General features: G+C 46.3%; 1 protein-coding gene across 2 annotated transcripts in view; it reads right to left on the bottom strand.

The window, feature by feature from the left end:
• DENND1B (DENN domain containing 1B) overlaps nt 1–12,196 on the bottom strand; it is a 253,203-nt gene that overhangs the window by 70,892 nt on the left and 170,115 nt on the right. For both annotated transcript variants that reach the window (XM_039484997.1, XM_039484996.1), the window contains one exon: nt 7,564–7,609. In XM_039484997.1, coding sequence (XP_039340931.1) covers nt 7,564–7,609 — 46 coding nt within the window. The remainder of the gene's footprint in view (nt 1–7,563; nt 7,610–12,196) is intronic.

Below are 12,196 nucleotides of genomic sequence, written 5' to 3' on the forward strand. Positions count from 1 at the left end.
AGAGCATGACGATTCGTGAGACAGCTGCAGCTAGAATTCATTTACTACTGAAACAAAGGAAGGTGCTGAATAGCAGTTGAACTATAGATGGGAAGGGCATGGCATAAAATATAAGGAAGAGGAGAGCAAATGATCTCAAAACCCTTACTGTAAAAGGACTAGTCAAACAGGTTCAGCACTAACTAAATATCAAATTAAACTGACAGCATTCTTTTAAACTAAAATCAGAAACGTTAGGTATCATCATTATTTGAAATCTATAAATGACAGGAAGCAGATCAGGTGAACTTGTAGTTGTTTCTGTCACCAGGAGCAATGGAACTGGGAGGTCAATGGAGGCTAGTGCCACCACAATGGAAATACTGTAGGGGCTGATATATGTTTCTGTCCCCCCATGTCTTCTGCCCCACAATACCTCATAAAGGTGTGTTTCTAACCCCTAGCACACACAGGAGGGAAGGGGGAAATAAGAGTGGGACCTGGAGGAAGTGCTGGACTGCCTGCCCTGGGGTCTGGGATCAGGCCCACCACCTGTTGGGGAGCGTGTAGAAACAATTATCCTCTTCCTGTTTTATTTCACTTCAGTAGCTGTAGAGGCTGTGGGTTGGTGTGCAGCGCCCACACAGGGGTGACACAGCCTATGCCCTGAGCTGGCTGGGAGAGTTGGCTGCTCATGTGACTCCCTGGCCAAGCCTGGTCAGTCTTTGGGCCACCAACGGTCCTAGAGAAGGCACTAGGTCTAGAAGCACATGTGTGAGCCACCGGGATGGAGTGGGAGACAGGGTACCGCATTTAGGCAGGGGGCAGGGCGCATCAGCACACAGGAGACCAGCCACCAATGGAATGGGGAAGCACAGGGCACCAGCGACCAAGAAACTGCCATAGGATCAGCAATAAAAACTATGCCCCCACCAAGCCTGGAGCAGGCTATTACCCCCATTTTCCCCCCACTGAATCTCAGTAATTGCCCTTGCTCCCCTCATTCTCAGTGAGTGTCTGCCCTCCGCCCCATCTCCTGACATTGCTTTCCTTAAACAGTTGATCTTGTTGGTAAAACAGTACAACTTAGGTTTTCCAGCATCTTCTGCCCCAATTAACTACACTTACAGATAGGGTATGAAACCAGAGATTTGCCTGCAGTTCATTTTACTAAATATACACAAGCTACCATGTGACCCTGTTACTAAATACTTTAGGATATGAATCTGCCTCTTTATTCTTTATTTATTTTCACAAACTCCATTATTATGCAAGAAAATGGGAGAGAGAAGCTGGTACAATAAAAGTTATTACCCCATTCACTTTGTCTCAGAAAAAGAGACACATTTGGAGAATTCCTGTCTCACAGATTAGCAAACAGTGAACATTATGAGGTGAGCTAATGAAGGTTACTTAAGGAAAGGTAAATGTGAGGTTGCATTATCAAAATTCTCCTTTGAATCAATGCAGTACTGTCTCCACAAAGTATGTCTAGAACTTTGCAAATGTACTTAAATGAAACGTGAAGCACATGGGCAATTCTACATTAATCATCCTAACATTAACCTGAATCTTCCATGACCACCGAATGTCTGCTGCCCTACAATCTGTAAGATAGATACATTATCCACTCAGAGATCTGCTTGGAAAATATAAGTCAGCTGGATCTAGGCAACTAAAATGTTTGAAGAACTCACATTTAGAATTCACATATCACTTCAAGTTTATGTAGAACAGTTTCACCCCTAATTTCTAGGCAGAATAGTCTCTGGATATAAATTCATTACAATAGCACCTTATATTTGTGGAACACAGAAGATGAAGATAAGCATATAATCACACTAAGAATCAAAGGAAATATTAGCTAATGTTCTCAGAATTCATGAGAGTTCAGAAGTCTTGGGTATCTATTCACTTCATAGAAGTAAAGGCAAAAAAAGTTTTTAATGAAAGCAGGTGATCACAAGGTGAAAATTCTGTGAGTTGTTCTTTGGGGAAAGGTGGCTAAATTGTTGCCTATGTAGTCCTGGACATGACATGGCTCAAAGGAATAACTCAGTGGTTTCAGTTTCATAGTAAACCTTTCTCAGATGACTTACTGTCTTAGAGGACTAAGATAAGAGGAATCTAACGTTTCATGCCATTGTGGTCAACACAACAGCATGTCTAGATGCAGGATCTTTCCCGACAAAAGGAATACAGAAGACCATGTCTGGAATCATCAATACAGGTGACATATGTGTCTTTTTCAGGGACAAAAAGGTGTGTTGTGCTGGATGACAGGAGGAGAAAAAAACCCTACCTCAACATAGCAAATGTGAATATATGGCCTTATTTATATGGCCTTGTTTATATATGGCCTTATCTATTGCAAGTCTAAACCAAAGAAAGCCCTTGAATGGGAGACTGACAAAGTACCTTTTATGAAAATCAAGACCCAGACCATACAAGCAGAGCCAATGACATCTTTAAATGATTACAAGATGACATAATATGAGCTGCTGTCTCCAAAGTGTTAAAGACTGCCCAGGGACAGTGCCTAGAAACTAACATTCTTTCTTCCAACATTCTTAAAACGTAACCTTTAGTCTTTGGGCAAAACAATGTTTTTTTAAAGCTATTGTTATGCCTGTATATGAACATCTGATAACGTGGAATGGTTCTTACAGAACGGGTTACAGCAGAGTAAGAATGTAAAAAATTTCATTGGAAAAATCAAATCAAATACTCTTTTAGAATAATGTGTGATTTATGAGTGGGGAAGCCACAGATGCTTAGCAGACTCCATGAGAGTCTAATTTACTATTATCATTATTTTTGCTTGAGCATTCAGGCACATTTGCAATGTCTACAGCATTAGTGAAAAGACAGTTACTCACCGTTGTAACTGTTGTTCTTCGAGATGTGTTGCTCATATCCATTCCAGTTAGGTGTGCGCGCGCCGCATGCACGCTCGTTGGAAGATTTTTACCCTAGCAACACTCGGTGGGTCGGTTGGGCGCCCCCTGGAGTGGCGCCGTTATAGCGCTAGATATATACCCCTGCCAACCCGTCCGCTCCTCAGTTCCTTCTTGCCGGCTACTCCGACAGTGGGGAAGGAGGGCGGGTCTGGAATGGATATGAGCAACACATCTCGAAGAACAACAGTTACAACGGTGAGTAACCGTCTTTTCTTCTTCGAGTGATTGCTCGTATGCATTCCAGTTAGGTGATTCCCAAGCCTTACCTAGGCGGTGGGGTCGGAGTGAGACGTGGCAGAGTGTAAGACTGCTGAGCCAAAGGCTGCATCGTCTCTGGACTGTTGCACCAATGCGTAGTGGGAAGCAAAGGTGTGAACGGAAGACCAGGTCACCGCCCGACAGATGTCCTGGATGGGGACATGGGCTAGGAAGGCGGCAGAAGAGGCTTGTGCTCTCGTAGAGTGAGCGGAGAGATGGCCAGCCGGGACCTGAGCGAGCTCGTAGCATGTCCTGATACATAACGTAACCCAGGTCGAAATCCGCTGAGAAGAGACTGGCATGCCCTTCATGCGATCTGCTACCGCCACAAAGAGCTGGGGCGAACGGCGGAAAGGCTTCGTTCGGTCTATGTAAAAGGCGAGGGCCCTACGGACGTCGAGGCTATGAAACTGTTGTTCCCGACGGGATGCATGCGGCTTCGGGAAGAAGACCGGGAGGAAGATGTCCTGGTTCACATGGAAAGCCGACACCACCTTAGGCAGGAAGGCGGGGTGTGGCCGAAGCTGCACTTTGTCCTTATGGAAGATAGTATACGGCGGGTCAGCTGTTAGGGCACGAAGCTCCGAGACTCATCTCGCTGAAGTAATAGCGACGAGGAAGGCCATTTTCCAGGACAAATAGAGAAGGGAACACGTGGCCAAGGGCTCAAAGGGGGCTCCCATAAGCTTGGCTAAGACCAAGTTCAGATCCCAGGTAGGAGTTGGGCGCCGTACCGGAGGGTATAATCGCTCTATCCCCTTAAGAAAACGGGAAACCATGTGATTGGAGAAGATGGAACGTTCCCCTATGCTGGGCCTAAAGGCGGAAATTGCCGCCAGGTGCTCTTTCAAGGAGGAGATTGCGAGGCCTTGCTCCTTGAGGGACCAGAGATAGTCCAGGATCTTGGGAATAGGGATCAGGAGAGGGTTGAGACCTCTCTGATCGCACCAGAGCGCGAAATGCTTCCACTTGGCGAGGTAAGTCAACCGAGTAGAAGGCTTCCTGCTCTCCAGCAGGACCCTCTGCACTGCAGCGGAACTGCCCTGCTCCGCTCGGGTTAGCCACGCAGGAGCCAAGCCATCAAGTGGAGGGACTGCAGGTCCGGGTGGCGAAGCCTGCCGAAGTCCTGTGTTATGAGGTCTGGCCATAACGGGAGGGGAATAGGATCCGCCACTGAGAGATCGAACAGCAGGGTGTACCAGTGCTGTCTCGGCCACGCTGGAGCAATGAGAATGAGGCGGGCCCTGTCCCTCCGGAGCTTGAGCAGGACCCGATGTACAAGGGGGAATGGAGGGAAGGCATATAGTAGGTGATCCGTCCACTGGAGGAGGAACGCGTCTGAGAGGGAGCCCTGAGAGCTGCCCTGGTAAGAGCAGAACAGATGGCATTTCCTGTTCTCTCTGGAGGCAAAGAGGTCTATTCGGGGAAAGCCCCACCTCTGGAAAATTGCGTGGACCACATCGGGACGAATCGACCACTCGTGGGAGAGGAAAGACCTGCTGAGACGGTCTGCCAACGTGTTCTGCACTCCTGGAAGAAACGATGCTACTATGTGTATGGAGTGAACTATGCAAAATTCCCACAGTTACATCGCTTCCATGCAAAGCAGGGAGGAACGTGCACCGCCCTGCTTGTTGATGTAGAACATCGCTGTTGTGTTGTCTGTGAAGACGGACACGCAGCGACCTTGGAGGTGGGAGCGAAAGGTTTGGCACGCCAAGCGAACCGCTCGCAGTTCCCTGACGTTGATATGGAGGGTCAGCTCGTGGGGTGACCAAAGGCCCTGGGTGTGTAGGCTGCCGAGGTGCGCACCCCACCCCATGGCCAAGGCATCCGTAGTTAGAGTCGGGGCCTCGTCGACGGGGATGCTCGGCATCGATGGACATCAGCTGCTCCTCTGCCACGGCTGTGGGAGTAGGCCTGCTGACCATGGCCTCAGGCGCCCTGTGGTCGGAGGGCCTGGAGCGCTCAGTGGGAAAGGGGGCTCCTTGCCCATGGAGTCCAGAAGGCCCATTGAGGAGGACCCTGGTCTTGGCCTTGAGGCTCGGTGCGCTGGTCAGCTGCGCTATCAGCCTGGGAGGAGACAGATGGCTGTCTCGAAGGCCACGGCAGTGCCGAAAGACTTTGAGACTGCGCCGTCAACGCCGCCGGTCTGTCCCTGGATGGTGCCGGGGAACGGTGCCGCTCTTCGCGGTGCCGGGAATGAGACCGGGACCATCTACCGTGCCGGTGCCGGGAGGTCGACCGGGATCTTGAGTCTCGACAGTGGGAATGGCTGCGTGAGGACCGGTGCCGGGAACGGTACTGAGAGCCGGATCAGTGCCGATAGCGTCTGTCAGGAGACCGGGACTGGGATCGTCTCCGCGAGTACGACCGGTACCGCGATGGAGAGCGGTACCGGGACTGCGAGCGGTGCCGAGATCTGGAGCGGTGAGAACGGGAACGTCTCCGGGACCGGGACCTGGAGTAACGTCTGTCCTGCCTGTCAGGGGAAGGAGGCCTCATTATAGCCGGCTTGCCCGCTGATTTGATAACCCGCACCAGCGGGGCCGGGGGTTGAGGATGCGTTAGCTCCGTCAACGCTATCAGCTCTCTCACCGTCGAAAAGGTCTCAGGCGTCGACGGGAGAGTGAGCTCAACCGCGGAGTGCACCGGGGAGCAAGGTGGTACCGGACTCGACAGCCCTTGCGGCGCCGGAGTCAACGGTACAGCGCACGGTGGATGCGCCGTCGATGTCGGTGCCGGTGCCGGAGTCGGAGGCCGGGCGACAGGTCCAGGTACAGAGACCTTGGAGGAAGTCTGTGCCGTCTTCCGTTTCCTCGCCGGAGAGAGGGAACGGTGCCGGGGGGCCGGTGCCGGCTGCTGCTTTTTCGGGGCCTCGGTACCGGAACGGACGGGAACCGCTGGAGCGCTCCGTACCGAAGGTGTCTGCGGAGCGGCTGGTGCTGACTCCATTAGGAGCTGCTTCAAACGAAAGTCCCGCTCCTTCTTTGTCCTTGGCTTGAAGGACTTGCAAATGCGGCACTTATCTGCAAGGTGAGACTCTCCTAAGCACCGCAGGCACGAATGGTGAGGGTCTCCAATCGGCATCGGCCTCTGGCAGGCCGAGCACAGCTTAAATCCCGGTGCCTTGGGCATGAGCCCGCACCGGGTTGGGAAAAAGAAGGGCTACCCCCTCAATTTCCCCTAATTAACTAACCACTAACTATAACAAACTAGTAAACTAATCTAACTATATTTTAAGAACTATATACAACAAGTATGAGAAACAACAAGTGAGAAGCTAGGGCTGTGGAGGTCAGCAAGCTGCACTCCACTGTTCCAACAACCATCACGGGCGGTAAGAAGGAACTGAGAAGCGGATGGGTTGGCAGGGGTATATATCTAGTGCTATAGCGGCGCCACTCCAGGGGGCGCCCAGCCGACCCACCGAGTGTTGCTAGGGTAAAAATCTTCCGACGAGCGTGCACGCGGCGCGCGCACAGCTAACTGGAATGCATATGAGCAATCACTCGAAGAAGAACCAGTTTTTCCAAGTTTTTTAAAGGTCAGAGATTCAATAATAGTTTATGTGATAACAACTGTATACAAGGAGATGAAAACAGCAGTTTTTTCAACCTTTCTTTCTCATTCTGTTAAATGAAGTATTGTAGCCTGAGGGTATGTCTACACTGCAACAAAACATTTGTGGCTCGCCTATGTCATCTGACTTGGGCTCACAGGGCTATAAAATTGCAGCATAGACATTCAGGTTTGGGCTGGAGCCCAGGTTCATGGGTAGAGACTCCATGAGGGGGGAGGGCCCCAGAGCCCAGGCTACGGCCAGAATGTCTACACTGCAAATTTATAGCTCTGAAGCCCAAGTCCCGCAAGCCTGAGTATGCTGACACTGGCCAGCCGTGGGTGTTTTATGGTAGTGTAGACATACCTATGTTAATTAAGTTGACTTTCCACTAAAGACTAGTGAAGCAGGTATACCCTATTTTACACAGGAGGTTAAATACACCAAAAATAATGCACAAGAAAATTCATACAAAGATAATGAAGTATAATCAAAAACACATGATGCAAGCCCTCAATATTCACACAGCAAATTTGAAAACACAACTTTTACCAAGGACATTTCTACTTTCATGGTGCTTCCGGTGTTTGTAGTCAGTCATTTAATTATGCTAATTAAACTGGTAATCATTCTCTAAGCGACTTCATTAAAATTATTCTCTATAATATGCATGTTCTTAATAAAACAATTGACAAAATGCTCACCAATCCTCTCTCCATAAGGAAAAAAGTTAATGTCCCCTGTAATCTTTTCCATTCTCACACACATATATGAAATATAAAGATTAGTTTGAAAATTACTCACTTCTATTAAGCTTAAGTGAACTCCAATTAGATAGGGCATCGGTGCACTGAAATAAAAAATGAAAAAAAATCATTTTTTTCTTGAAATACAAACCACCTGTATCTTCATCTTCTTAATATGATTAACCAATAATGGAAAATCTCAACACAAAGCAGATTCCAACTAGTCTTCATCATTTAAAGCAGTACTGGACATGCACATCTTTAGTCTAAACTAAGCAAAGGAATTTATTCTCTTTTTAAATCTCCAACAGAAGTGGACTCTGTAGAACTCAAGACACAGTACCCAACTATGGGAATTAAGACAGATAAAATCAGATGTGTAAGGCCGGCTGAGCAGTTTGGCTGGACACACATTCTAGCCAGCCTGAATCAGATCTTGGCTTGAACTTAATCTGAGTACTGCAAGTTCAGGTAAAGCAGACACAGCTGTAGTGCTAACCTGGAGGAGCCCATACTCCAAAAGTTTGGCTCCAGAGTGAGAGTTTCATGAGGAAGAAGATTTTTACCTGTCATTCTGGAGAGTGTGTTCTTCTTGGCTGATGTAATGGGAATGATTACATCACCATATTGTACATAAATATCATAAAGATGTGATGCCAGTTTGGGGTCTCTATGCTTTATGGCTACAATCCAGGCCTTACGCCCTTTACATTAACCCAGATCCTAATAACTATCTTTGTTATTGGGAGTTTTAAAGTTGTATAGTACTGAACTCTATACCATAAGTCTCTCATTCCATATCATAAGTCTGTCATTTTAATGGTGAACTATGACAAGAAACTATATGCCATCCAACAACAACCCAAGTAGAACATGAAATGCTGCATTGATATGCAGGTGAAGCCACCAGATTTAGACCTCTAAGATGCAGTAAGATATTGCAGTCAAGTTGAGATGCTAAAAGCATTTCCATACCTTTCCAATCCAGTAGCTTACTCAGTCTCACAATTAAACTGATTATCAAAAGAAAGATTGGATGCATACTAAGACTTCATGCTCAAAGAAAAAGTTAAAGCAATGTTATTGTTGGGAATTAAGAGAATGGAGCATCATTTAAAGAGTGCATATGACTCATGGTACTAAATAATAACATCACTTTACTTGAATTAAATTTCCATAAGACTACAGCCAATGCTTGATATCAGGGGAAAATACGGACAAAACTAATGTGGAGAAATTCATTAGAGTTAGCTACACTGATAATACCCATATCTGTAAGAAAACAATTATAAATGGTGGAAAAAAGATCCAGGAACCAGTATGTAAACACTGAACAGAAAGGTAACTCCCAAAGGTGTACAGCATAATAGCACATTAACCCCTAGATACATGAAACAAACTTGTGCATGGTGATCATCAGAGAATATTTGAATAAATATAAAACAAGCTGGGGATGTACTTTAAAGAACTACATTTTCCACATAACCATATAATAAAGAAAGTTTAAAGTTGTGAATTTTTTCATAAAGATAATATTCTGTCAAATATTCTTCCAAATGTGCTTTCCAGCATTCTTTTCTATTGATGCCATGTGACAACTAGAATTATTCTCACCAAGGTGAGGCCTATCCCAGTCATGGAGCTATCAAAGCCTGCTTAAGAATACCATGGAAAAAACTCAGATTACAGTGAGGTACTGATAAAAATCAGAATTATTGGACACAAAATAAAAATTCTCCTTAATCACTATTGCAGAGTTTGGGTCCAAATGTTACATAGATCACAGCCTGCGGACAAGATGACAAGTTTTTAAGTTGAAATAAATAAGCATATATCACTTTTGAACATAAACTTTCACCAATGAGAAAACAAACCAAATGTGATTGTAGCATGTTCATTCACATGAAAACAGTCATAGAATATTAAAACCTTAGTTTTAGCCAATAAAAACAAAGGAAGTTCAAAGTTATGACTGAACAACTCTGTGCTTAGCGCACCCCATTTTGCTTACTTGTGGCAGCTGATATGTTGTCAATTCCCCACATTTTCTAAGACCTCCCTGATTTAAAGCTAAATTAACAAATGCTGATTGTTCCAATAATCTAAGTCAGACTTTTATTATTACATTTTGTAGACTGTGTATATGAAGACAGAATATCAGGGTTGGAAGGGACCTCAGGAGATCATCTAGTCCAACCCCCTGCTCAAAGCAGGACAAAGCCTTACACAGGTTTTTTTTTTTTTTAAACACCCCAGCTTCCTAAATGGCCCCCTCAAAGATTGAACTCACAACCCTGGGTTTAGCAGGTCAATGCTCAAATCACTGAGCTATCCCTCCCCCTGTTTTCTTCTATTTTTCCTAATTCAGGTCAGCCCTCCAGCTGCTTTGCCAGGTGTGTGAGAAAGGATAAAGGGAAACGGTAGCCCCCCAACTTTACAGGGGTCAAGGTATGGGAAACAGCAGTGACATTTCAGACTGACCAGCCTGCCACATTTGCCAACTCATGAAGGGCTGTCATGCTATGATGGAGAACCTAGTTCTTTTGTCCCCTTCCTCCCCCCATGAAGGTCAACACTGTTTCTATGGGGAGAAAATGAGGAGTCCTTGTGGCACCTTAGAGACTAACAAATGTATTTGGGCGTAAGCTTTCATGGGCTAAAACCCACTTCATCAGATGCATGGAATGAAAAATACAGTAAGCAGTATAAATATTACAGCACATGAAAAGATGGGAGTTGCCTTACCAAGTGAGGGGGTCAGTGCTAACAAGGCCAATTCAATTAAGGCAGAAGTGTCTCAACAGTTGACAAGAAAAGGTGAATATCAAGAGAGGGAAAATTACTTTTATAGTGCTAATGAGGCCAATGCAATCAAGATGGATGTGGCCTATTCCCAACAGTTGACAAGAAGGTGTGAGTATCAGCAGAGGGAAAATTACTTTTTGTAGTGACCCATCCACTCCCAGTCTTTAGTCAGACCTAATTTGATGGTGTCGTTTGCAAATTAATTTCAGTTCTGCAGTTTCTCTTTGAAGTCTGTTTCTGAAGTTTTTTTGTTGAAGAATTGCCACTTTTAAGTATGTTATTGAGTGTCCAGGGAGATTGGACTACTGGTTTTTGAATGTTACAATTCTTGATGTCTGATTTGTGTCCATTTATTCTTTTGCATAGGGACTGTCCGGTTTGGCCAATGTACATGGCAGAGGAGCATTGCTGGCACGATGGCATATATCACATTGGTAGCTGTGCAGGTGAACGAGCCCCTGATGGTGTGGCTGATGTGGTTAGGTCCTGTGATGGTGTCCTTTGAATAGATATGCAGACAGAGTTGGCAATGGGGTTTGTTGCAGGGATTGGTTCCTGGTTTAGTGTTTTTGTTGTGTGGTGTGTAGTTGCTGGTGAGTATTTGCTTCAGGTTGGGGGGCTGTCTGTAAGCGAGGACTGGCCTGTCTCCCAACGTCTGTGAGAGTGAGGGATCATCCTTCAGGATAGGTTGTAGATCCTTGATGATGCACTGGAGAAGTTTCAGTTGAGTGGTGTAGGTGACAGCTAGTGGTGTTCTGTTACTTTCTTTGTTGGGCCTATCCTGTAGTAGGTGACTTCTGGGTACCCTTCTGGCTCTGTCAATTCTGTTTCTTCACTTCAGCAGGTGGGTACTGTAATTTTAAGAATGCTTGCTAGAGATCCTGTAGGTGTTTGTCTCTGCATGAGGGATTGGAGCAAATGTGGTTGTATCTTAGAGCTTGGCTGTAGACAATGGATTGTGTGATGTGGTCTGGATGAAAGCTGGAGGCATGTAGGTAAGTATAGCAGTCAGTAGTTTTCCGGTACAGGGTGGTGTTTATATGACCATCGCTTATTTGCACTGTAGTGTCCAGGAAGTGGATCTCTTGTGTGAACTAGTCCAGGATAAGGTTGATGGTGGGGTGGAAATTGTTGAAATCCTGGTGGAATTCCTCAAGGGCCCAGGTAGAGACATAGAATATCAGGGCTGGAAGGGACCTCAGGAGATCATCTAGTCCAACCCCCTGCTCAAAGCAGGACCAATCCCCAAACAGATTTTTGCCCCCAATCCCTAAATGGCCCCTTCAAGGATGATGATGATGATGTCATCAATATAGCGCAAGTAGAGTAGGGACGCTAGGGGACGAGAGCTGAGGAAGCACTGTTCTAAGTCAGCCATAAAAATGTTGGCATACTGTGGGGCCTTAGCAGTGCCGCTGACGTGAAGGTATAAATTGTCCCCAAATCTGAAATAGTTGTGGGTGAGGACAAAGTCACAAAGTTCAGCCACCAGGTTTGTTGTGACATTATCGGGGATACTGTTCTGATAGCTTGTAGTCCATCTTTGCGTGGAATGTTGGTGTAGAGAACTGCTACATCCACAGTGGCTAGGATGGTGTTTTCTGGAAGACCACCGATGGATTGTAGTTTCCTCAGGAAGTCTGTGGTGTCTCAAAGATAGTGGAGAGTGCTGGTAACATAGAGCCTGAGGAGAGAGTCCAAGTAGCCAGACAATCCTGCTGTCAAGGTGCCAATGCCTGACATGATGGGGTGTCCAGGATTCCCAGGTTTATGGATCTTGGGTAGCGGATAAAATACTCCAGGTCGGGGCTCTAGGGGTGTGTCTGTGTAGATTTGTTCCTGTGCTTCCTGATGAAACTCACCCTAAAGTTCTTAAGGAAATAGCT

The sequence above is a fragment of the Mauremys reevesii genome, linkage group 8 (assembly GCF_016161935.1).
Source record: "Mauremys reevesii isolate NIE-2019 linkage group 8, ASM1616193v1, whole genome shotgun sequence".
In the NCBI taxonomy this organism is placed as follows: domain Eukaryota; kingdom Metazoa; phylum Chordata; order Testudines; family Geoemydidae; genus Mauremys; species Mauremys reevesii.